General features: G+C 46.9%; 1 protein-coding gene across 1 annotated transcript in view; it reads right to left on the reverse strand.

Moving 5' to 3' along the window:
* The window catches only part of LOC144124834 (rifampicin phosphotransferase-like), an 83,290-nt gene extending 62,751 nt beyond the window's left edge, over window positions 1–20,539 (reverse strand). Inside the window, exon 1 of the mRNA XM_077657736.1 lies at window positions 20,295–20,539. Within this exon, the coding sequence (XP_077513862.1) occupies window positions 20,295–20,388 (94 nt within the window). The 5' untranslated portion in view covers window positions 20,389–20,539. The remainder of the gene's footprint in view (window positions 1–20,294) is intronic.
* Window positions 20,540–25,390: the final 4,851 nt, after the last annotated feature.

Raw genomic sequence — 25,390 nt, forward strand, 5'->3', positions numbered from 1 at the left:
ATTCAGCTTCACATAGAAAACAACATTGAAGATATGAAAACCGCAGGGAAGTGTTTCAGATAGAAATGCTAAATAAATCAATAAACAATGAACTACAAACACTCTAGCTTCATACAGTTGAAATCTAGTAATTGAGTTCGAGTAACATGTCCACCGCCTGCAACAAATCCTCTTTTTTTGTTATTAACTTGGCTCGATTTAACAGAGATGCCCTGTAAAGTTCCTAGATTTAGACAAGTACGGTTCCCCTGGCACTACATCTATTGAACTTGTTACATTCGAAATCACACCATACAGGTTATAAAAATATTCAAGGTAATGGCCCATTCTTCCGATGTGCAGCAACTTTTTCTTTTAAAGTTTTTCCATCGATCGCATGAAGCAGTCAAGACTTCCATAAAAAACCAGCGGAGAACGCTTTTGATGGTCGCAGAAATATTAATAGCAAAAAACTGCAAACCTGTCGACGGAAGACCTGCAGATATATCGATTGTTATAGTGAAATCTTACAATATGTGAAAAAATTCCACTCATAAACTCTTCCCCGTTCAAAAATGTTTTCCACCAAAATTTTTGGACATGTCTAGACACTCCTCGCTTAGTGTTTTTATTAAAATGCCAGTGGGTGCACATTCATCATCAGGTTGATTAATTCAGCGGAGGACAAAAGCCTAAGGTAATGATCTCCAATTAGCCCTGTCTAGTAGCAGATGTGGTCACCCTATCCTAGCAAATTTGTCTATCGCAACTGCCCATCTGACGCTCGGCCGGCCCTAGCTACATTTTCCTTCCCGCTGGAACCCACTTTAACCTTATCAGACCGTTACTTATATGGCTTATCTGTGTTGTCCCTTCTAATTCTATTTTTCCCTCTTAATTTTCGCTTCTTTTATCGCAACTCAAAAATTAACAACCCCATTTAAGTCTGGCAAAAAATAAAAATAAGATCATTGCTGTGGAAGCACTACGCCGTGGGAGTATTTGGGCGTGCCTTCACGAATTAAAATGACGGGCAGGTCACAGAGATTTTGATCCCTTTTAGGAATGCTTCCTGCCTGTGACTAAAGAGTCCACGCGGGGAAAAAAGATCCCACTCAGACAGAGCCAGAGGAGAAAGGAGGGCGAGGTGAGGAAAAACTGTTTATAAAAAAGTTCATGTCCAAGCAGAGGTCTTATTGTCGGCTAGTTGCCTTTGGTTAAAGAAGTTATTGGTCAAGCCACCAAGGCTCATGTTGCAGGACGCGGATGATGCGTGCCACTAACTAGCCATGGAAGTCTTTCCATGCTGCTAAGGAAAGCGCCCTAGCTGTCCCAGAAAAGAAACGAAGATAAGAAAATCGCCGCTGCGACAAATGCAAAGGGACATAATCCGGCACGAAATTGAATTGCCTGGAGGAGGTAGAGAGTCATATATGCCCTGCAAACCAAAGGTTCAAATTACGACGAACGATCAAACTAACACCCCTGTCAAGCGCACAAGCAATTGCTCTTACGGAAAATGTCACTCGCTATAAGTGCACTTTGTCAAATCTGAACGTCGCAAGTGGAGTGCCACTCGCGGTCGAGTGCACTCCGGTTGGAGTGTGTTCACGAAACACACTTTGAGGGCCGAGTGCGTAACCTCGACAGCAGCCACTTTAAAGGCACAATGTGTATGGTGCATAGAATGTACTAACAAGTTTATTTTACTAGCTATAACACTGTTTTTAATATATATATATATATATATATATATATATATATATATATATATATATATATATATATATATATATATATATATATATATATATATATATATGCAAGTCCGCTGCAAGTCCTGCAGATGCTGCACGCCGCCATCTTGTTGTCAAAATTGTGGATAGTCTTGGCTTGTCTTGACTTTTCTCTTATTTCATTTTTTTTTCATTGTTAGGAGCTGCTTAAGCTCGTTTTACCTGCGCTATCGTATCAAACAGTCAATCTCTAAGTTTTTTTTTTCTTTCCGTCGACCTGTTCAAAAATTCCGCTCATTTCGTGTCGCCATTGTTTTTTTTATTATTTTACTACGAGTACACTAGCCTAAAGTGTCACTCGGGATGCCGAAGCTCACTCCCCACACGTCCACTTAACTTTTTCGCTTGACAGAGGTACAACTGATGCGGCGCTGCTGCCAACACCAGGTGGCGTTCGCCGTCAGTGTTGCATCGTCTGAGCTTCGCCTGTGGTTTCAGTTTCTCCTCACCATGGCGCTAATGAAACTGTGTATAAAGTCATATGTGTATTTCTAGTTAAAAGTAGTTCCTTCGGGACCACAGCGGCCTCCTGTCTTTTTCTTCGGCCTCCCGGGCCAAACCTACAAAGGCCCAATACTGGATTGACGTCCCAAGCTATAACCGAGAACTCCCCTCAATTAGACCCAAAATTTCGTATTTCAGGACCGTTTCTCGTGCGGTAGCTTGAGACGTCTCCAGGTTAAAGTGCGACAATTTCGTTTCCAAAATCTCCTGACATCCCTTAAAAATTCCCATTTCACCACATTTTCGCCCTCAAATTTCTAGAAAAGGGAAAAATCCCCGAGTGGAACCCCATTGATTGCCTTTCGCTTTACGTTGGTCATCTTCAAATAGCGTCGTTGAATTCAATTTTGCTGTCACATTCTCGTTGCACTTCTCCGTGTTCTCCTGCTGGATGGAGGTTTCTAGATGTAGCTGGTGGAGGCCCTCAAGAGGGTGGAGGGGGTGGCGAGTTTTGATGGGTGCGTGGCTGCTGAGCTCCTCTCAGGAGATTCTCGTGTCTTGTGGCTCCTCGAAGCTGGGAATGGATGCTCGGAGGCGCTCCTGGAGGTTGGTGGACTGAATCCTCATTTGTGGGGGGTGGCGACTTCTGGAGGGTGAAAGGGGATGCTGCTTGTCGGGGATGGAAGTGGGTCGGGAGTGAAAGTGGGTGCGTGGAGGGTAGGTGGGCTCCTCTCATATGCTTCTGGCGATTCGAGGCTTTCTGGAGGTGGAGGTGTTTATTAGTGGGTAGTGCTACTAGAGTATAACTTCACTCATTTGCTGCCACATGCCGAACCCGGAATTTTCCGGAATGACACTTTTGCTACACACGCAGCAATATGAGTACTTGATGTCGGGGGAGGCCTGACACCTTTCGTACTGAAGGCTGTTATGACCTTATAGCTGGCGACGCGCAGTGTCACTGCCTGAAGATTTAACAACAGTGCGGGTCGCGAGGAGAAAGTTGCTTAAAGGGATTCTTACGCTTCGCGGGAGAAGAATACTCCCCTAAAAGGGAAGAACGAGTGGTTATTCGGATGAAGGAAGGGACGGGGCCATAAAGCCATTGCACGCGTCTGTTAGCAGCCTAGTTCAACACAGGACAGTTCGCCGTTCTTTTAACTCATGTCCAACATTTTCAGACAAAAATTTTGAAAATTAGAAAATTCTAAGATACTGTTATGAAAACATTGAAGGTAATGGTCCATACTTCTGATATGCAGCAAAACCTTTTTTTGAGTATTTTCATCGATCGCATGGAACAGTTAAGATTGTCATATAAAAGCAATGGGGAAAGCTTTTGACGACACCAAGAACGTTAACAGAAAAACAATACAACACTGCCATCAGGTGGTCTGCAAATATATTGATTGTTACAGCCAAACCTTAATTTATATGAAAAATTGCGTTCATAAACGGTTTCCAGCTCAAAAATGCATTTGTCCAGAATTGTTGGGCATGAACGTTGACCGTAGACCATGAGAGAAAAATTTTAAAAAAGTCCCAAGATAAACAGTTTAAGCGGCCCATCTAGTGGCACATACGTCAACTTGTAGCACCATCACAACCCGCCCACCGGATTGTGAGCAAACTGCCCAGCGTGGCAAGTGGCAGTTAAATTAATGACTGGTCGCGAGAGGTTGCTCGCCAAGAGCAACCTGTGTCGCACGAACCCCATCGGTGGCCGCACCTGCTAGCGCAAAGTAGTGACACATCGCTTAAGCGCTGCGCGACTGCGCCAGGAGTGGTATGAGGACTTCCAGGGATCTATGAATGTAAAGTAGAGAATGACCAATTCCGCAAACATAGGCATTAACTTCCTAACACTATCGCGTCATACCCTTAAGGTGAAGGTTATTGTCTCAACCAATTCTTGGAGATCGTCTGGCAGTACGACGACAACCCGCCCATTACACGCTGCGGAGGGGTCTAGCCGCTCTTATGTGGAGCGCATTATTATTTGGCTGATGGAGTGTTGCAAACAATCTGCAGGGACAAAAAGTATTGTGGGACAGTAAAAATAATGAAAAATAAAGTGTCACTGCCCGTACCACTAGCCATCTACAGGGAGGAGGAGGGGCACCTCCAAACCTCTTTGCATTCACCGCGTTAAACCTGTTTCACATGCAAGTGAGAATGCCAGCGAATCCTGCCGCTGCGGCAGAAAAACCTGTTTTGAGTGGTCGCGGCGGTGAGTGGAAAGGTTCCAAGTTAGAAATTCTCGCTGCGATGCGCCGCTCAATCGCTCAGTCGCTTGCATGAGAACCAGCCTAAAATCGACTTGTTCTTCTCGGCCTACCCCCGTCTGGCGCATTGATGTGACGCTGTTTCCTAGCGCATTATCAGTGCTTACATGAATGCGATGCGCTAGAAAGTTGATGCGATGCGGTACGCTGCCCTGTTTGTTGCATTCGTGCAAGGGAAATGTTTCTAAACAAAGGAAATGTTTCGTATCCACAATACTGTTTTTGCGCTCGGCTACCGATCCGGAGTTCCCGGGTTCGAACCCGAACCCGGCGGCTGCGTTTTTATGGAGGAAAACGCTAAGGCGCCCGTGTGCTGTCCGATGTCAGTGCACGTTAAAGATCCCCAGGTGGTCTAAATTATTCCGGAGCCCTCCGCTACGGCACCTCTTTCTTCTTTTCTTCCTTCACTCCTTCCTTTATCCGTTCCCTTACGGCGCGGTTCAGATGTCCAACGATATACGAGACAGATACTGCGCCATTTCCTTTCCCCAAAAACCAATTATTATTATTATTATTATTATTATTATTATTATTATTATTATTATTATTATTATTATTATTATTATTAAAATGTATCGTACTGGTAAGGCCTGCACTTTTATGCCTATTTTAGCATCATTCACCGTAAACTTTATTAAACTCTTTGTTTATTTTGTAAATATCCTTCTTTACTTCTTTATTTCGTCTTGATTTTCTACTAGATCCTTGAACTTAGTTGATTTTGTACTAGATCCTTCCATGTCTTATTCGTTGCTTTTGTGTGCTCGCTTGTTGCCATTGCCATGTTTAGGCGCCGTGGACCCCGTCTAATCCAGTCAGAGGCTTTTTGTACACGGTCCTCCACATCTGTCATATTAAAACAAAATGAATTGATATGAAATCAAAACACCGCTCTACACAGGCAACGAGCGGCTCCGCCTAATGGAACATTTTTCTGCAAGCTCGTGTATCACTTCTACAGCTGCAGTGCTGTGTTTGGCTGGCTGCCATCCTGGAGGGATGTGTCAACTGCTTTACTGGCTACCGTCCTGAGACAGGTGGGGCTGGAGGTGTTTTAAGGACAGTGCTGACTGAGGAGGGGCTCTGGGCCTTGTGAAAAATGCTCATCCAGTAGCTCATTGCTTTGAACGCTTAACTGTTCGACTTATGCACTGGAATCGCTTCAGTACGTAAATAAACTTTCATAAAAGTCGCATTCAGCCTGCTACCTTTAGTTTTCCAATTTCAAAGCTTCAGTCATTCCTCAACCCGAAGACTAAGACACGCAATAAAATGAACCCCGGGTTCGAGCTAGCCTCAAAGCCGCCCGACCGGGTGTCCAAGTCGCCGTTGGACACAGTACAAAGGTGGTACCATATGGTAGGCCGTGTGTAAAAAGTTTAATGACTCCATTTTCCCTCGTCGTGAAAGCATGGCGGATGGAAAGAGAGGGGTCTTTCCATTCGCGCTATAGCAGTCCCGATAAGCCCACACAGGTAGCGCCACATCGTGTCGATACGTCGATACGACGATACGTGAACAAACCGATACGTCCAAACGAGTCGCATTTAGACGCGTGAGCACTTTTGCTGGCATTGTAACAAAGAGGAGCTCACACAGTGTCACTGCGCATAAAAAACTAAAGCTGTGCTCCCAGATCATTTAGCCTAGGAACGAGTTTGGCATTTTTGTTGCGAAAGCAACACTACTCTAGCCAGCGAGCCATTTCGGCTCGTCTCGCACTTCAGCCGTATGCCATATGCCGTGGCCGACGAACGACCTTGAGCCGCCGCTGCCGTCGCCGCTCGCTCTACCAGATGTGTTCCGCTATATATATATATATATATATATATATATATATATATATATATATATATATATATATATATATATATATATATATATATATATATATATATATATATATATATATATATATATATATATATATTCTCGTCGTTATGGAGAGCGCGAAAGAGAGGAAACAACGAAAGAACGAAGCGAGGAAGAGGCAACAAGAGAGGGCAGAAGAACGCGCCGCACGACTCGAGAAGCGTTGTAACGAAGACGCGGCTAGAAGTCGTGCCACGTCCCGGAGTGACTCTTCAAATACGGAAGAGACTGGTTTGAGTTCTCGAGAGCGTCGGAATGATACGCTGCGAAGACGACGTACTGAGGAAACGAAGCTTTCGCAATTCAGCTAGGGTTAACCAGAGCTAAACCACGCCCAATTTTTAGCTTTCATTAGTAAGTTGTATAGCTCGTTCCTGGTATGCTGACCCCACCGCCCAATAAGCGGAACCTAGTGCTTTCCTACCAAGTGGGCGTGGTAGCATGCGCCGTTGGTGTAGTCGAATATTCAAGCAACTGGAGCAACTTTTCATACCTGTATGCCAAGCCTATTACAGGCAAGCTGTGCTGCTACAGAGAGAATGTCGGTCAAACAGACAACGGCCGGTTATCGAAGCGCGGTGCACACGACCGATAGCAAGACCGCCGAAGGACATGTGCGTGATGCCGAGCAAAAGCGTATGCTTTATGCGGCTACCGCGCCGGCACGGAAAGCCGAGATATATGCTCAGAAAGACGCTGAACCCATGCAGTAACGTTTCTTAATCAGTATCAACATGATTGTTGTTACTTCGTTAGCAGTACAGCCCTCATTAGGGGAAAATTCCGCTGTCTGTCCAAAGCCTTCACTGTAAGCTTACTGTCACCCTCTTGAAGGGCCACCCACAACTGTTAGCGAACATTTTGCTGGTACTTTCCTCACACTTTTATTTCTTATTTTGCAGTGACACCAACACGAGCACACTTTGAAAAAGTTAGTGTTGTACGTCACTGGGTGCTGTTTGTTCCAAGTAGCTAGGAGTAACTTCCTTCACGAACCTTGACGCTACGAATTTGAGCAGAGCATAAACGACCGTGACATTGTACGCCTAAGTGCTCGGTTCAAACTTTCACACGCTCTATTCAGCATGCCTGAAGGGTGCCGCTTATTATCGCATGATCAAAGTTTGTTGAAGGGGTGATCACTTTCGTCAGCAGAGACAGATCTTCCGCTTTTGCTCCCCCGCCCCAAGGTGATGTCACCAAAATTATCATCTCTCCTAGGGACGGCGAAAAATATTGAAGCTCTTCTTGTTTCGTTGAGGCTTTGTCTAGCAGTGCACAAGAGGCCCAGGCAGTCAAGTAAGCCCCGAGTAGCGCTGCCTACCGGCTTTCTTGAAACACGTAACACTAGGAAACGGAGGAGGAGGAGGAGGAGGAGGAGGAGGAGGAGGAGGAGGAGGAGGAGGAGGAGGAGGAGGAGGAGGAGGAGGAGGAGGAGGAGGAGGAGGAGGAGGAGGAGGAGGAGGAGGAGGAGGCAGAAACGAACTTCATCGGAGGCCAGTAAACACTGCCGGTGAAAATCAGAGCTGGATCCGTCACGGCCCGATGGTGATACTCCGATCCGAATGAAGCGAGCACTACATCAGTAATTATATGAGCATGAAAAAAAATGGTAGAGGTTTAAATGTTTAACGTACTCAAACCGAGTAGACGTGCGAAAGCAGGTGTTCATTCTTCGATTGGAGGGGACAATTAAGCTCCGCCTTAAGCGTATGACGCGATAGCTTTAGTGGGTTAATGACCATATGTGCAGAGTTGTTAATTCTCGACTTAACATTCATACTTTGCGGCGACTCCTCATGCTACTATCAGCGTAGTGGCACCCGAGCTTACCCGAGTAACGAGAGTAAGCTCGGGTTAGTTACTCGGGTAAGTTCGGAGGAGCTTCGCGCAAGCTGCAGCCAATGGAAGGAAGCTAGTGTAAGTTCGGAGGAGCGTCGCGCAAGCGGAAGCCAATGGGAGGAAGCTAATGTAAGTTCAGAGGAGCGTCGCGCAAGCTGCAGCCAACTGGAGGAAGCACCAGACATGACAAGATGACCAAATTCTTGCTCGGGGTTGGTACTTCTGGAGTAGTGCTGGTGCACTCATAGGAAGAATTTATGGCCGCTCTACTCTTGCATAAAATGTAAGGTGGTCCACGCTAGTAAGCTGCTTTACACCTTTACAAAGTTACAGAGCATTAACGGCGTGAGAATATTGTTAAAATAAACCCTGTGGAGGGTGCGTGCTTATTCTGTGTTTATTGACGAATTCTGTCGATAGAAAACCGATGCTTTTGCGCTGTGATCTGAACTCTCGCTACATTGTGTCCGACTCATTTGTAGAGGTCTGGCGGAGACTGCTGCTTGTTTTGACTCACGTGATCTTGCGCCTTTCTATCACCGACGATCTTAAGATGATGAAATAGATTAAGTATCCTTTGACGTCACCAACAACCACAATGGCGCCACAAAAGTGTGCAAAGTGTTTTGATGTCTCCCCTGCCCGATAGCAGGATAACATTAACACTCGACCCGGACAGGAGTCGAGAGCTTTCCTTCGAATGATACCGTCATATGCCATGTATTTTGCTCCTGTTGGCTTATCAATGAACAACTTCGGACTTCCAGGAAAGGGCTATCTGCAAACAATGGTAGTGAATAGGTTCTTAGCCAGACTGGCCTGTTGACACAAGCAACTCTAGAACTGTGATATCCGGCGAAAAGATATGAAGGTGCTGCGCTCCCGCGGGCAGCTAAAATTGAAGCAACATTTTCACAGAGTACTTTCCGTGCAGCATCTTGAATGCGACCAAGGCAAAATTCTCCGATACTACATGGTATCTTCCTGTGCAAGATGCACAGCACGAGCGTACCCCATGAGTACAATTGAAAGAAGCAAGTTGAGAAATCTCTGAAAATATTCATAAACATTTTCATGCGTCTCCAAGCGTGTGACCTTTAAAATCAATGGCAGGCACCTTATCGGTCGCCTCTTTCGCTACCGGGATGAGTCGGCAAGGACATGGTGGAAGACATCACAAATCAACATAGCTCTATTCTGATTCTTTCGAACCTGCAAAGGAAATCTTACGTACAGCTTAGCTTATTTCAGCTGGTCGCCTTAGTTGGCGCAGTGGGAGGGGGGGGGGGGGTCATCGAAAACCACGTGGGCCGAATTGGCAGTAGCTCACTGGCTATGGCGTTCGGCTGCTGACCTGAAGGTGGCGGCACCGAATCAGAGGCACTGCCGCTGTATTTTGGGGAATGCAAAGGGCAAAACCGCCCGTGTGCTATGCCATCTCAGTTCAATTAAAATAACACTAGGTGGTTGGAATATATCTGCAACCCTACACTACTGCGCTACTAATAGCCCGCGCCCTGGTTCGATGCGTTAAGCACCACATTCCGCTGAGGAGTAAGGTGCCCCACGGAGTAGTAAGAAAGAACAGCGCACTGGTAGCGATTAGTTGGGGCGGTCGGCAATTGCGTATACATATAGTGGATCACAACGGAACTGAAAATCCAATACCTATGAAGACGGAACAAGCCCCATGGGCGAAGAACGCCGGTTCTTTAAAAAAAAGCAAAAGTGAAACTGTAAAAGTTAAAAAACGAAAAGATAAGAAGGTAAAACTTAAGGTCAGAATCATGAACACGGTCTGAGGTCGCTTTCGCCTTAGTTGCGCTCTTTGTGTTCCCTCCCCAGCCCTCTTTTCCCAGCCGCCGGCGTTAGATCCCGTGTGTTCGCTTCGTACGTTCCATCATGTTCGCCCGAGTTTGCTATAAAAACAAAATGTCGAGCTGAGAACACCAAGCACTTCACGATCGACTCACCAGTAAGCTTTACTGAGTTTACTTCAGGAAATTCGCTTTTTCGAACCAATGCATTCAAGGGGAGTATGATCAAGTTAGCATGCTCATTTTGGTTCGGAAGTAGGCTCGTAGCTGCTGCCGCACGCTTGCAATAAGTATGCCGCCTTTCGGCAGTGTTTTGAACACACGAAAATGGGATATGGCGTTGTCGAAGCCAAAATATCTATGGCAGAGTACTTGGCGAAAAAAAAATGATAATGCGAAAGGAAAAAGCTCTGCGAGGCTCTTTGAATAACCTAGAAATGGGGTAAACATCGATAGCTGACCTATGCCCTGCTCTTAAGCACTGAGCTCTTTGGCACATATCGAGGAGATAGTGTGCTTTCAGTTGGAGCGAGCCTGTTTCCCCTCTCGGCGGCAACCTCTCGGCGGCAACCTCAATGTCCCTCTACTTTGAGATGTCGATGAAAGAAAAGTCTGTCATTAGAGAACAAGGTAGAACAGCCAAAGCACGAAACCGTCATTCGAGATGCTTACTTAATCGGCGTAATGCTCAGGAAAGTAGAGGGGCTCCATGAAAGGTGCCAGCCGCGTTCACTGGCACAGGAGTCAAAATGTCGGAGTATACGAGAGTACGCAAATGCGCATCGAAGAAAGTTCTAGGCCAACGTGGGATTCCCCTTGAATAACAGACGCGCGCGCACTTTCCACCATGCTCATTTTCAGATAAAAGGGGAATAAATAAAGTATGACGCCGAAGATCGAGCGCCACTTGAAATCTTCCCTCTGCTCGTATCCAGAACAGGTCATACGCTAACGAGCATATGGGGGGATGAAGCTGGCCATCTTTCGGAGGAGGTTCTTCAAAGGGTCGGTCAGGGTGACAAGTGACACGCTCTTGGCATTGGCTATTGCTGAAGAACTACCAGTCACCGAGCTCGACAAAAAATACGCTGCCTGTACTTGATCCTCGTAGACGGCTAAATTGTACTAAGGGAATGTAACAAAGTGTTTCGAAAGCCGGATGCTTGCATAGCACTCGTGCAAGTTTATTCAATATGAAAAATAACACATTATACACATTCAACTAATGATTGCTTCGTAAGCAGAAATTAAAAGATAACTTTTTCCTTCGTTGTAAAGTTTTGCTCTCAATGACTAGCGGTTATGAGACATTTTCAACATTAGTGTAAGACTAACGACACAATTCGTTCTTGCGTATGATCTCGATGCTTCGATTCGTATTATAGCTCGCAGTCCAGTCAAAGGAAGGGAAGGACCTGTGCGTTTTGGCGGGGCAGAAACCGGGCAACAGTAGCGCCATGGCACTCCATGGACGAAAGTCCCCATGTACACTCTAAACAATAATACGCCTATATTGGAGTAAAAAGAGAGCAAAACTCTCGTCTGACGCATACCATTTTATAAAAGGGAGTGTCTTAGAGGATATCCTACACCCTTTTTTACTCCTTTAGTGTTTAGAGTGTAGGAGCCTGCGTAGCGACACCGCCAACAAGGGTATGACGGCGAGCGAAGGTTCCCAGGACCCAGGAGTACTTTCAACGGGCAGGAAGAGAATCATTACAGACCAAAGAATGGTGGGCCATCCATCGTCCTGAGATACAGGAGGTCGTTCTCAAAACCAATCTCTATGCTAGGAATGGAGCCACTCCGAAAGAAAATGTCATCCCTCACGGAATCACGACTGGCGTAGGCGTGCAATGGAAAGAGACGAGGAAACTGGCCGACACACAGGCCGGTGATGCAGACTACCGTGGAGCGACTGTAGGGAAAAAGAAAAGAGAGGCACTGCCCACCTTTAATGTGACAATCGAGGTGTTCTACAATTTTTGTTAATTTGTCTACCATAACACGAAAAGCTTCAGAGGCGTCACTTGAGCAGAACTTTACGGCGGAAAATAGGAAAACAGCTCCTCACTCTAGTAGTTTGTCTCAATTTTGAGCCATTTTCTTTTTAAGTGGCAATAAATATATGTGCAGGATGCCCAACCGAGTGAGGAAAACAAAAAGACAATGCAGACATGCTCTTAGGAATCGTCTTTGTGGTCAGCCTTTTCTTATGTTCATGAAAGGACACACAGCGTTAATTTAGCAACCATTCAGGTCACCGCTGCTTAAGGTGAATGACTGTGAGCAAGCAAGCGCAGTCGCACCATTGCCTTTTACACCATCCTTTAACCTCGAGTGCGCGCGAGGACAAAGCGGACGAGAATTATTTCATGGGCAAAATTCAGTTCCAATACTTGAACGCCTCTTGCGAGCGTAGAGAATTTAGGTCGATTCCTCCTTCAGTCAAAACTATCAAGGTGTCACTCTATAAACATGGCGCCGACAGGAAGTAACAAACAAACAAAGCAGCTTCGTCAGTGCTGCGTCATGTGGAGCCGTTGTAGCGCTTCTAAGCGGATCCTCGACACCTAAGTCTTTACTAGGGAGCCGAAATCCTAGCCCACACTGCGGCCATCGGCAACACGCGTTTTACCAACCGACGACGTCGCCCCAACTCTCACCGCAGAGCCACAACGCAAAAAGTAGCAGTGTTTAATGCGCTATCACCAGCTTAACATCAGGTTTGGACTGCCCTACTGTGCATACCCTGCCTATTTTGACTCTGAGCGCCAACAGTGGATGCGTACAGGCACCCGCACTCACGCATGGCACGCCTAGCCTAGCAATGCAAAGGCCTTAAGCCTTCCAACGGATCAAAGGGACCTGTGGTCACTGGTTAGCGTAGATACATCTACTCCGTCAATAGTTCGTTTCTTCCTATTGAGAGTAAACTGTCGTTCCTTTGCCAGACTATAAGACCTATGTTCGTTTCTCATTATCTTTTCAATATACAGCCATAGTTCGCTTGTTAAGATCCTGGTTTATGCGTTGCCATTCGCTGTAATCCATTCTCCAAATTACCTGGCAGGGTAACGTCATCAGCACATGGAAGGTCGCCAAACTGTTCACTGCGATCTGGTAACAGCAGGAAGAATTGAAGAATTAGCTCATATTGAAGACAGTACTGCCGGCACATATGACTGTTTAGTTTCTTGGCGAGAAGGCTCGCCAAGTTATACAGGAAAAAATGCGGCGTCGAAACAGGCTGAACACGTTTTCAACGCCACTACCATTGCTTTCTTCAAAAAGCTGGCTTTAAAAAGCCAGGTTTGGAGGCACCGTAAAGTGAGTGTGCTGTTTTACTGCGCAGGAGTAGCAGTGCCTTCCAGTGAAATCGCCCCTCCTGCACCCTCCAGAATCACTGCCGATCTCTTCCCGCCAGAAGATCTCCACGCACCAGAATAGCCATTAAAAGAGTCCATCACCCTAGAGAAGCACCACAAATTTCGCGCTCCAGAAGCCTCAATCCAACAGAGCAAAGCCTTTATCTCATATCGCCCACCATCAAAAAGCACTAGCCAGCACTCACCTCCACCCGCCTGAAGCCGCCACCCGTGAGAATTCTCCACTCCTTACAACCAAAGAAGCCTTCCCACGACCTGCAGCCCCCAAGAGGCCTACACGCATCTCTGCTCTTGTTGTGACCCAGATGCCAGGTGCCCTTGTTGTGCCGAAGAAGTCTGTTCATTTCGACTGTTCAAAGGCGTTCATTTTACGTACTTACCGCAGTTCCAAAAGGCATACAACTACACGCCGTGCGGCAGGTTTTATAGGATATCTGTAGTCCACAGCTCCCTAGGCGGGTAATGTTGCTCATTAAAGAAAGGTACAATCGGCTGAAAGCTCGTGCTGTCTTCGGCGGCCGACCACAGAAGGAGACGTAACCGTGGTCCTCTCACCGCTGTTTCGGTAGCAAGGACAGCTCTTCCGACAGCGATGGCGATGACGTCATACTTACGCAGCGCTTCTGGAGGCAACAGCCAGCTAAAACCAACCCAGCTACTGTACTAGCAGTCCGAATATGGCGGTTTATGGACTGACATTTGCACAGAAACTGAAGCAAACGCACACAGGAGTTGCAACAGAAGCTTCGACAAGTGTGAAATGTAATGCTAGGGCATCTCACTTTTGAGGTGACCTTAGCGTCCCCACTATTCTTTCTTCGTTCGCCTTGTCATGGCGTCTTCTATTTCTAACCACAGTTGGCGCCTTCTATTTTGCGATCAACTAAACCCAGCAGTTCTGCGCCCAATGGGTCCAAAGGTGGTCTCATCATTCTACAGGGATGCTGGCATTCCTTTTCTGCCACGACCTATACCGTCGCGTTACTGCCTTTCCATCACACCGCTATCAACACGAAAGAGCGCACAAGAGCTATCGCTTTGAAAGATTACTCATGTCTTGCTCTGAAAGAAGACTTCACTTTTGCTCAGTACGACTATATAGGCTGTAATCAACTCTTGCTTTCACCCTTTCCGGCATGAAAGGCTTCCTCGACCGCTTGAATGCGCCGATATGTGCGCTTGAAGGAAGCACTCGGGAGATCGAACAAAAGTAGGCTGTCGCACTCACGAGAGCGGTCCGATAAATGAGGGCATGTGAGCACTCACTACAAGGAATTCTAGCACACACGCACATGAACGCCTTAACAGCCTTCTCTCTGGCTTATGCACTATCTGTCACACGACACGGGTATCCTGCGGAAGTACCACGTTAGTGCTCCATATACCATGCGATATGTTGCGCAGAAAATGTTCCATGTCGTGACCTGCGACGCTTTTCGTTTCTCGGTCATGCGAACGAAAGCATACTTCTTGCACAGAAGCTGGCCGCCGGACACACACTGTCACCTTGGCCTTGACCCGCTGGCATACCGCCAGCAGCGCCAAGTGCTCCCCATGGAAGCACATAGTCATTTCGGGCAACAAAATGTCTACCCTCTCGCATAGTATCGCGCCACAGCAGTCGGAATTCTGCCCATGCAAAGCGTCAGGCTCGTTTTATGCAAGCCATCTTCTGGTTCGAACGTATATACAGGTGCTGCTACGCCGCCTGGGAAGTACAGCCGTCCCGGATACACTACAGCTGGATTCGACCAAACCACCGGCTCTCAAGGTGGTCACCACCACACCTCTGCATGTTTCCCACCACACCTCTGCATGTTTCCTGAACAGCACACAAGCCGCACCATAAGATGGCTCTGATTATATCGATGCAACCTTGACAAAACACATGAGGAACTTCACACATTGGTGATTGTGGGAAAAATCACATGATGATAAAATTGGAGAAACACGAAAATGGAACCAAATAAGGAGCTTGGTAGTAGATGCAATTTTTGTCTGCAAATTATTAGCATTGGCAATAAAGCTTTGGTGAGAGTCAGAAACAACTTCTCATCATTTATACTCGCTTCACACTTGAGACTGTAAGTGTCTAGACGAAATGTTTGAGGAACAGTTCATGATAGTCGCGGAAAAATATCTGTGACATGACCCAGGGCCACACAGCTATCGTTCTGATCGTGAACTAGAAAGGCGCTGACGATGTGAAGCAGGATTTGACGATGGGCGTGAGAAAATGGTTGCACGGAGCAAAGAAGGTGATAGGCTTGCCGCCAAGGTGGATGAGAGGATGGTGAAATGAGCGCTGTTCCACGAAACTTGCGGGCCATAGGTCACCAGGAACCGACAGCCGAAGCCCATAGACGCAGTCAATGCCATGGACAGGGGGGCTGTGTGCTCACGTGTGGGCGGCTTCTCGGGCCAGTGGGGTAATAAGGTCTGGTCGCTGCATCCTCTTCAGTCCGTCGTGTATTTTGGTCGGGGGAGGGGTTGGGGGGGGGGGGGGGGGTTCTGATCTAGGAGACAGGGTCACAGCCGAGCGGCGCGGACCGGGAACACGTGGCCGACGTCGAAGGCAGACGAAGGGCGCGAAGGTCCAGGACCAGGATGATAAGGCACGCTAGCAACCTCCACAAAATTTTACGTGATAGCAAGCTTATTAAGACAGAACGACATTACGGATGGCGATGGCATAATTAGTTGTTGTTGTTCTTACCCTCACACAATGACGCATGCCCACAAGGCGGAATTGGCCAAGAATTGGGGAGCACAGAGAGATTTTCAGAGGCTCCGGGCGTAGAGCGAGCGCTCGGACCGCGCCACTGCCCGCTTCGTCTTCTTCTCCGTGACAATATGAACCGCCGCCATAGCTCAGCGGCCGTGGCATTCTGCTGCTCAGCTTGAGTTCATAAGCTCGATGACGGCCTCGGCGGCCGCATTTCGATGCCAGCGAAATTAAAAGCTTCCGCGGAACGAGACTTCGTGTAATATTCGCTCAAGCTGCTCCGAGTGGCGGTGAAAAGCAGTTTTTTTTTTCAACAAACAGTGATTCATGGTATTGCGCCGGGCTTTACCTTTGGTGGTTCCAATGACAACTCAGCGCAAGCCTAATCGAAAATATCTGATGGTATAAGCGTCACCTAAGATACCTCAGCTTTGGACTGCTCTTTGCAGGGGCTTCAAATCGCCCCCTTCGTAGGCGCGACCAACTACGCTTCAAGCATCTCTCGCAGGCCGCAGGGAAAAAGAGCGTCGTTACTGCCGCTCGTGTTCGGACAGTGAAAGGCTGCGTAGAACGCCGACACGATGACCCTGCCACTTCACTCAGACGGGAAATGTCTTTGTTCTCACTGCAACAAAACATAGGACTAATGAATAAACAAAACGACAGAGTCCGCCACGCCTTATCCTTGGCTTGGTAGAATGGCGGATGTTCACTGACACATGTTCCTTGGTTCCCCTTTCCGACGCCTAACGCGGGATGGCGGTATGCGCAGGGCGCGTGGTGCGCACGTCTAGCACGTATCATGGAATCGTCACTTAAACGCAACACCTGCGCGACGACGCATTAGCAATTTTTTTAAGCGAAATGTATTGCCCCAGGGCATCAATGACGGGCGAAGGTGTGATGAAAGGTGTAGTAGTGATTAAATGAATGGAAAAAGGCTAGCTGATTTGATGAAGTCCAGTAGATAACGATGGTACGGTCCCTGCGTCCAGACAATGTATGAAGCAGGGTTGCTTGGTGAAAGACCGGCTACCTTCAGGTGCCGGATCCTTGTAAGCTGGAGAGCTGGGCAGGCCCACTGTAAGTGATGAATGTCGGCCTCAATGTCCTCGTGTTTACATATCGGACACCCTGGCCGAGGAAACAAATCTTGGTACTGAGGCCACTTCGAGTGACGGCAGGTGTGAGGGCAACCCCGACCCGGATCCTCCTAAGCGCAACCTCCTCTGCACGGGTAAGACCGCGGGGGGAGGTTTACCGCGCACATGTGTGGCGCCGGAGGAGTTACTTTCTTGAAAAGAACTCCATTTGCATTAGCAATTAAGAGTAGCAGTTGGAGGCCCCATATATAGGTGACACCTCGTACATACGTCACCACTGCTTAGAGGTCGCCTCCCCCAATTTCTGATCGCCATTATTGCGGAAATTCGACGCAGCTTGACAGACTGTGCACGAAGATTCAGTGCACGCTTTTCTTTCATTGAAAGGCATTGTGTGCTCAAAAAACGTGATTCTGAAAATGTGCCTTGTGCCATTCAACCTTTTTGTGTGGCCGAAGTATTTGGAACATTCGCTTCGAAATTATTCGAAAAAAATTACTGCTCGCTTCGAATTCGCTTCGAACCAAAAAAAAAAAATACTGTTCGCACATGCCTAGTTTTTTTTTTTTTCATTTTTGACATTTAGTTGCTTTGCTTTTAGCGCCTTATAGCTCTCAGTAGCACGACACAAGACACAAAAAACATGGCGGCTGGCGGAGCGAATATTCACGCAGAACAATGTTTAAGACACTGTTTTTTTTATCTCGCAGAGAACGTTCATGAGCGTTCTGGACAAGCTCTCACAGTAGGCTGTCAGCGGTACTTTCAAGCAGTCCACAAAAAGTTACAGCTGGGCAGCATTTTGCGCTAAAAATCAACGGTTGTTCAGTATGAATGAAAGCCGCCTTGGGTACACTCCGTACAACTCCGAGAAAAAAGTTGTTTTTCGTTTGTGAAAACTTCGAACGCACCAACGTGGATAAGTACGACACAAGAATTCCGCCATGTACGTCCAGTCGACACGTAAGATAAACGCTCAGCTGGAGAGCTGGTTGCCACAGTGAACAACATTGTATTGAGAAGGACTCGTGCACTTCGCTTAGCACATTCTGTCGCCCACTACACTAAGTAATTTGGTTAGTCCACAACCAAGAATTCGGACATCCTAGTAGCGGAAAAAATGTCATCATTACCGCAGGCATGCTTGCTACCGTCAGCACATCCGCAAAGAGCGGTTCAAATGCAAACCATTTTGTCACCTTTTCAGAAACAACAAAATCTTGCAGTTTCCGCGCAGTATCCCATGCGGCTGCTGGCAGCTTTGAAAACTGTTACCCCAAAACAAGATTATACGGAGCAGGTTGGCGGGAAGCTGATGCGCCCATTTTCGTTAAGTGAGATCCTAATATTAGAGTACTTAGTGCAACAGTAAAAAGAGAATTAGTTAGAAAATTATAGTGCAAAATTTGCAGACACGGTAACTGTCACCACTACATTTTTCTCCTCTCAATTCCGCGGCCTTAATCAGTTGGCCAGATTGGAAGCCGTTCCAGCCGGTTTCCTTACTTGATGTTCTTTAATTAAGCTCGAAGGCTGGCGCAATTTCTTAAAAGGTCAATTACCACTCTCTTGCCCAAAATTTACTCCCCTCCGGTTGTTTCCAGGCATCCTTCCTAGAGCACACAGCGCAAGAATTTTCTTAAATATGCTCGTCTACAACAAAGTTACAGCCGTCACAAACAGGGAATTTCGCCACGCTTCTCTCTGCTGTCAGGTGTTAACGACTGATCCCGCCTCACTAGGTATGTATTTTTTTCTTGCTTTTCGTTGCCCGGCGTCGCGGTATGCGTAAAACATGATAGCCATTATTAGAGTTGGAGAAAAGCGCGGTAACGCGCGAGCAGATTCCTGACGAGATGGCGCCATCCCCCCCCCCCCCCCCCCCTCTCCCCGTTCACTTGAGGTAAAAGAGGGAAAAAAAGAACGAGAACAATAAATGAAGAGCACAGTAGCACCCTTACTACGAAGAGGCATGAAGGTAACAAAGAAAGGAGTGAAAATGTATGTCTTCTTTCTTGCCAAAACCATCCGTGCAACAAATAGATTGATAGCAACTAACAAACATCGCCTGTCATTCAAACGTGAAACCGAAAGTTGGATCACTGAAATTCACTTCGCTGCGGCATCCCAGCAGCGGAGAGGATGCCAGCGCGGAGTTTGTGGTGGTCTGGTTTGTCGATTTGAATTCTCCCGCTTTACAAGGCAGGCGTGACTAATATTTTACAGCGACCACCACAACGATCTGATGTACGCACTGGACTTGGTTATTTGAAATTTCCAGCCCTGGTCAAAGGCCCCTTAATAAGATGCGGAGTGTATAATTCGTCAGCGATTTTTTTTTCTTCCAACGTTCTCATCACGATCATTTAGGTTAAAAAAAATGACATATTTCGCGCCTTTAGAACTTTTGTCTATGTGCTGCGAAATGTCGGAAATACTTTCGAAGCACAGCGAGAAATGAACTTCTAATGTGTACTTAAATGTGCTACCTGCACTTCATGTTACGAGTGCTAATAAGTGTTCATAAGTGTTTTACCGCGCGTTGAAAGGCATGCGAATTCGCCTCGCATTTTTTTGCCGGGGCACAGTAAATCATGCTGGCCCCTATTGCGACCTTTCTGAGAGGTCATCCATGGGCAGGAAGCGTTACGACGATGACCATACTCATTACATGCGCACAGGTCCTGCGCTTCAATTGTACATACACTGGACAAATTTTATGCTTTTTTAAGTGACCACTGCGCCCAGTTTGCATCGTAGGAAGCAATCTCCATTCAAAATAGTTTCATACAAACCTTCCATATAATCACTCACACGCCAAAGAAAGGGTCTTGTTTTAACGCCTTCTAACCATGGGCAACCGTCACTTAACTTGATGGCAGTTAATGGGCGGTGATATCCATCCAGGTAAATCGTTACTGAATAGTCAGAAAATTACTGTTATCCATTTACTCCAGTCGCTTTTTTTTGTTTAGGTGTACCGAAAAAACAAAAAGAAGTACGAGGAAAGAAGGGGTCGGTCGGATGGGGTATTGCACCTACCGTGGTCGAGCCATAGAGTTAGTCCCTTCGCCCACAGCTGGGTAAGGAGAGCCCACAGGGCGGCCGTGAGCCCGGCACCAGGCATAGCGCACATCTGAAGGAGTGTTCCTTATCCGCTGCCACACGCATCGGCTCACAATCGAAGAGATAGCGCGTCAGTGTGTGCGGGAGCCAGCGCCAGCTGATTAGCGGCGGTCGGCGCGTGACTTGCGGAGCGTGGTTGCATCTATGGCGAAGGGGCGCACAATGCGAGCCACGCGACTACGGGACGCCCTCGGTGGGCTCGCCACTTGACGATTTCCGCTCTCTCTCTCTCTCTCTCTCGGCCTCCTCCTTCGCGCATGCGACTGCTCGCGACGAGTCCCTTGTCATCGTTAAAGCGATGAGGCCTTCAAAGGCGGACATTACGATGCGAGCACTGGCGGCCGCTGCTGGAGAATGGCGATCCATGCCAATTGACCTTCCGTTACCATTCGATCAATGCCTTGCGACGAACATATTTCCTCTTTCGCTGTTATTCCATCCTTTGTCTCACCATCGCGGTGGCTCAGTGACTTTGGCGTTCGGTTGCTGCACCCAAGGTCGTGGTATTCAGCCCCGGCCTCGGCATCCGCATTGTGATGGAGGCGGAGTGCTATACAGTGTTCATGCCAGGTAGAGTGTTTGTTACTCGTCCATTATTTGAGTTGTTCACGGAAATTTTGCTGCCTGCCTGCAGGCTTTTTTTTTTCTTTTTTCGTTGTTGACAAAGCACTGTGCAATTGTATCCCCACTCCTGCCTTAACCACCAAAAGGTGGCTGGCAGTATTGAATAAATAAAAAAATAAAAGAACTGAGGTGGTCGAAGTAAATCCAACTAAGAGCCCACCACTACGGCGTCCCGAAAAGCCCACGCGCACCTTTAGGACATTGAGCCCCACTTGCCAAAAGATACCTTCGTTAGTCTAGTGGTGCTACAAATTTGGATTGATTGATTGATTGATTGATTGATTGATTGATTGATTGATTGATTGATTGATTGATTGATTGATTGATTGATTGATTGATTGATTGATTGATTGATTGATTGATTGATTGATTGATTTGGCAGGAATTCTCACAGGCGAGGGCCTGCACGACATGCTCCGCTTTTTGAATATCTTTTCATCACGCGAGTACCCTAATGTTAAAAAAGCTGCGCTAGAGCAGCCCATGATTGTATCATACACCACTCTATTGTCTTTTTGGTGCCAGTTTTGGTCATGCAAGAGCGGTGAAAACAAATTAGAAAAGCGGAGCATGTAGGTGCTCCTCCGTTCGCATTTCCGTTTATTGCCCCTGTACGTACTACCTCGATAAAAAGAAACGCGAACAAGCCAGCGCCAACACGCTCCGCTGCTTAAAATTATTTTCATCGCGCTTTTACCTGGGTGGTACAAAAAAGACGTTAGAGTCGTCCTAGAATGTATCACGGACGAGTCTAGGGTCTTTTTGCTATCCCCGAATTCAAAGCGCGGTTAAAAGAAATTGAAACAGCGGAGCGTGTTGGCGCCGGCTTGTTCGCGTTTCTTTCCATCGAAGTATATATAGTACATACGCCCGAAAACCGAAAATGCACGTAAGTGTGCTACGGCACTAAAAAAATTCACAAAACTCTTTTTTTTCCCATGGCAACGTCTACATTGCAAAAATTGTCAAGAGTGGCGCTGGCCAACCTGCTGGGACGAAGCTTAGATCTCTCTCTCTCTCAAAGACAGTCCCTTAGCACGTGTGCCACGCACTCATCAGTGCCAGCATGCGTTCAGAGGAGTTAATGCTATATACTTACAGAGGTCACGGAATTTTTCAAAAGACGAGGAAAATGCGGTGAGCAAGACGTTGGTGTATCAGGAGGGCAATCACGCAAATGGGCGAACATGCCATGTTATCATCGTCGATACAAGCTGCGACCGCCTCGTGCTTACGTTCACTCTGGGCTATACGAGCTAAACAGCAGTGATTGTTGTTGTTGCTCCTGCCGCTTTTCAGATTTGATAATGAAACGTAATTTGTCCAGCTTGAGTTTGAAGCTGCAAACATTGCGTCTTCTGCTTATGTGCACTCAAATTATCATGGGAAGAAGCAGTCCGCTTTCAGCCTCAGTAGCCGCTGGAGCTCACGCGAAGTGAGGACGAGCCCTCATGTGAAGCCCCCGCGGTAGCAGAACGTGGAAGCACCGATTGGATTGCGTGATGCGCTGCGTGACGCCGCGTGCTTTCCTAATGACGTGTGCTCTCGTCAGTGCACGCGGTTGTCCGTGAAGTTTGGCGCGTTTCCAGGAAATTTGCGTTCAGCGCCAGCAGACCGTATGCGAAAGCCGCCATGCATGGCAACGGCTGTCAAGGTTTCTAGTCTCGCTGAGAAATAAATGCAGGCTCAGACTAACTGCACAATACGAAACTAGGCACGCCAATAGGCGTCGTTCGGGGCGTCAGTGCCCTCTTTCGCCTACTGTCCTCCTGATTTTAAGCCGGGTTTCCTAACAAGCTTTAGGCAATTGTTTTGAAGAGCTATGACGATTCTGTTAATGCCGATGTGCAAACTGTACAATTATGCCCACATTAAACGTTGCGCAAATTTTCAACTTTGTAGGATTTTGCGAATAACTTGCATGAATAGCCTTTTTAGTCATTTCAGTTCGGACGCATGCTGGCACTGCAAACTTTTATACAACATTTTCTTCCCATTTATTAATTTTTGGTTGTTCCGTTCACTTTTCGCAAACCATAAAACATGATCGGCTCTTTTTTAGTGCCGTGTCTATGAATCATGTATACACAATTAGAAATTCAGATTTTGTCGAAGCACCTATTAGGGCGCCTATATTATGAATCTTAGTGAGTCAAGGCATCATACGACAAGATCAGTTCTTGAACTGCTCTGTGGTCACCGATTGAACAGAATGAGAATGGGAATAAAACGTATTAAGTACGATTTATTGCGCTAGCTTTCGGTGGTTAAAACTTTTTATATCATTAAAAGAAAGAGTGGCTGGGCACAACTTACACGAGTCGAAAGTAGCGAACATGTAGAGAGCGCTTAAGACAAATGTGTGACAATGCCAAACGATTCGGCCCGAAAAAAAAATGAAAAGATGTGCTTCTTTAGAAGCTCGGTAAAACTTAAGGTCCTCTGCCGAGCCTTCACTGCACAACTCACTTTTAGATAGTTTGCTGAGCGACTGCAACAAACTCTTGCCTATTACGTTATGCACATCTATCCTGGAGCAATTGCGACGCTTAATAATTATTGAAGCACGTATGGAACAGGCAGCGCTTAATTGCTATTCTAGACGGGTCTATTGGCGCAGGAGAATTCCCCTGCCTGCGCCACCTTCAGTAGGTGCGTTAACAAACCAAGGTGGAAAATATCCACGTCTGTTGCTCGACCCTCACGCCATTGTTAATCGAGGCATTGCCAATCTGCAGAATCGTTCTGAGTACAGATAGGGAAGCCTCTTATCTTACAGAAACGCGCGCGTGAGCGCGCCCATGCGTGTTCGACCTTGTGGCGCGTAAACATAACGCAAGCACTTTTGCTCACATTGTCAACAAAACTCAACGCGTAATATTGCTTCTCTTTTGCGAACCAGGCTGGCAGCAGTACGTCCCTCGCGAGGCCCAGTGAGCTGTCGGATGGCTACACCATAAACTACATCGCATCTAGTCCCTCATTTTACACACTGTTTTCGGTATTATCATGTAGCTACCGCAAAACAGGCGTAAGAGTGTATTTTTTGTTTCTCCTCAAATGAGTGCAAGGCACAACACAACTATGAAGTACTCGTGTAACCTCGTTCCTAATAATGGCGTAAGAATTAAAAGAGAAAAAAGGCGCATGTTTATGTCAATTATTTTCCTTCTTTTAAACAAACACTGCCATTCTCACCATTAATTACAGTGAATAGTTAGGATAAGTAACACAGATTCAAGTTGAAGAGACGCCAAAAATGGGAAGGCTGACAGCAAGCAAGTTGGTTCTATTTACAATTCTTCCCTAAAACATAAACATTGACAGAAATTTCTTCAGTGCTGATCTGGCTAAACAAACAACATCCCTACGACTTCTCAGCAAGCTTAGGTTTGACAGACCAGTCGTTGTTTAACTGTAAGACTATGGCAGAACTAGGATGCTTTGGGAAAATTAGAAAAAATTCTCCCTCGTCTAATCACTGCATTGCCTGAATACGCGTGCCGCTTTTAGCGATGTTAAGGCCGCTGTGCGATCGTTTTTGAGCCGCATGCGAACGCGTTCTTGCGACTCTGCGCACGGGCCGCGTGAGCATACGGAGCGGAACAGATATTGTGAGATCAAGTTCGCTGCATGCCACCGAGCGGACGACGCCAACGTCCTGATTGGCGCGCCTGTCACTGTCGCCCGTGCACCCGCCCGTGCGGCGGCACAGGCATGTGTCGTAGCAAAACATGAAGCCATGTTGCGGTAGAAATGCCCACATTGATTGTGGCTCGCTAGAGATATCGAGACATGTTTAACTACGAGATTTGTCGTGTGACGTGAAACCACGATCGGCTCTGATAGCCATGGATCTCGGCGCGGCCGACCCTGACGTCCGAGAACAAATTCAGGACAAACATTGCAACACCGCAGGCGAGGTTCTAGAACAGCGTCGTGGGAAACGATTAACGCTCGCGCTGTTTCTACTTCATAAAGTGAAAAAAGACATCACACCGCGATCGTGACACAACTCGTTCGACCGCTAGTCGGCCAGACTCGGATGAAGACAACCCGTACCCGTATATGCAACCGTTCTAACTGCGATCTAAGATTTTTGCCCCCTAATATTTGAAGAGTGCCCCCATTGAAAGTTATGCTATACCCAAACGTGCAATAACGACTTTTAAACGACGACGCGATTCGTATCGCTAATTCTCGGAGCCAAGGACGTGTGAACGAGACTAGAGCAAGCTAGGTTAGCGGTACATATTCGATCATTTGTAATTATACAACCAGGAAATTCACATTGATTTATCAGATAGCTAAGATCAGGTATAATTTAAACAAGCAGTTTTTTTTTATAATTAGCACACTGCAGTATCTTAGATTTAATTTTATTTATT

The sequence above is a fragment of the Amblyomma americanum genome, chromosome 3, assembly GCF_052857255.1.
Source record: "Amblyomma americanum isolate KBUSLIRL-KWMA chromosome 3, ASM5285725v1, whole genome shotgun sequence".
NCBI lineage: Eukaryota > Metazoa > Arthropoda > Arachnida > Ixodida > Ixodidae > Amblyomma > Amblyomma americanum.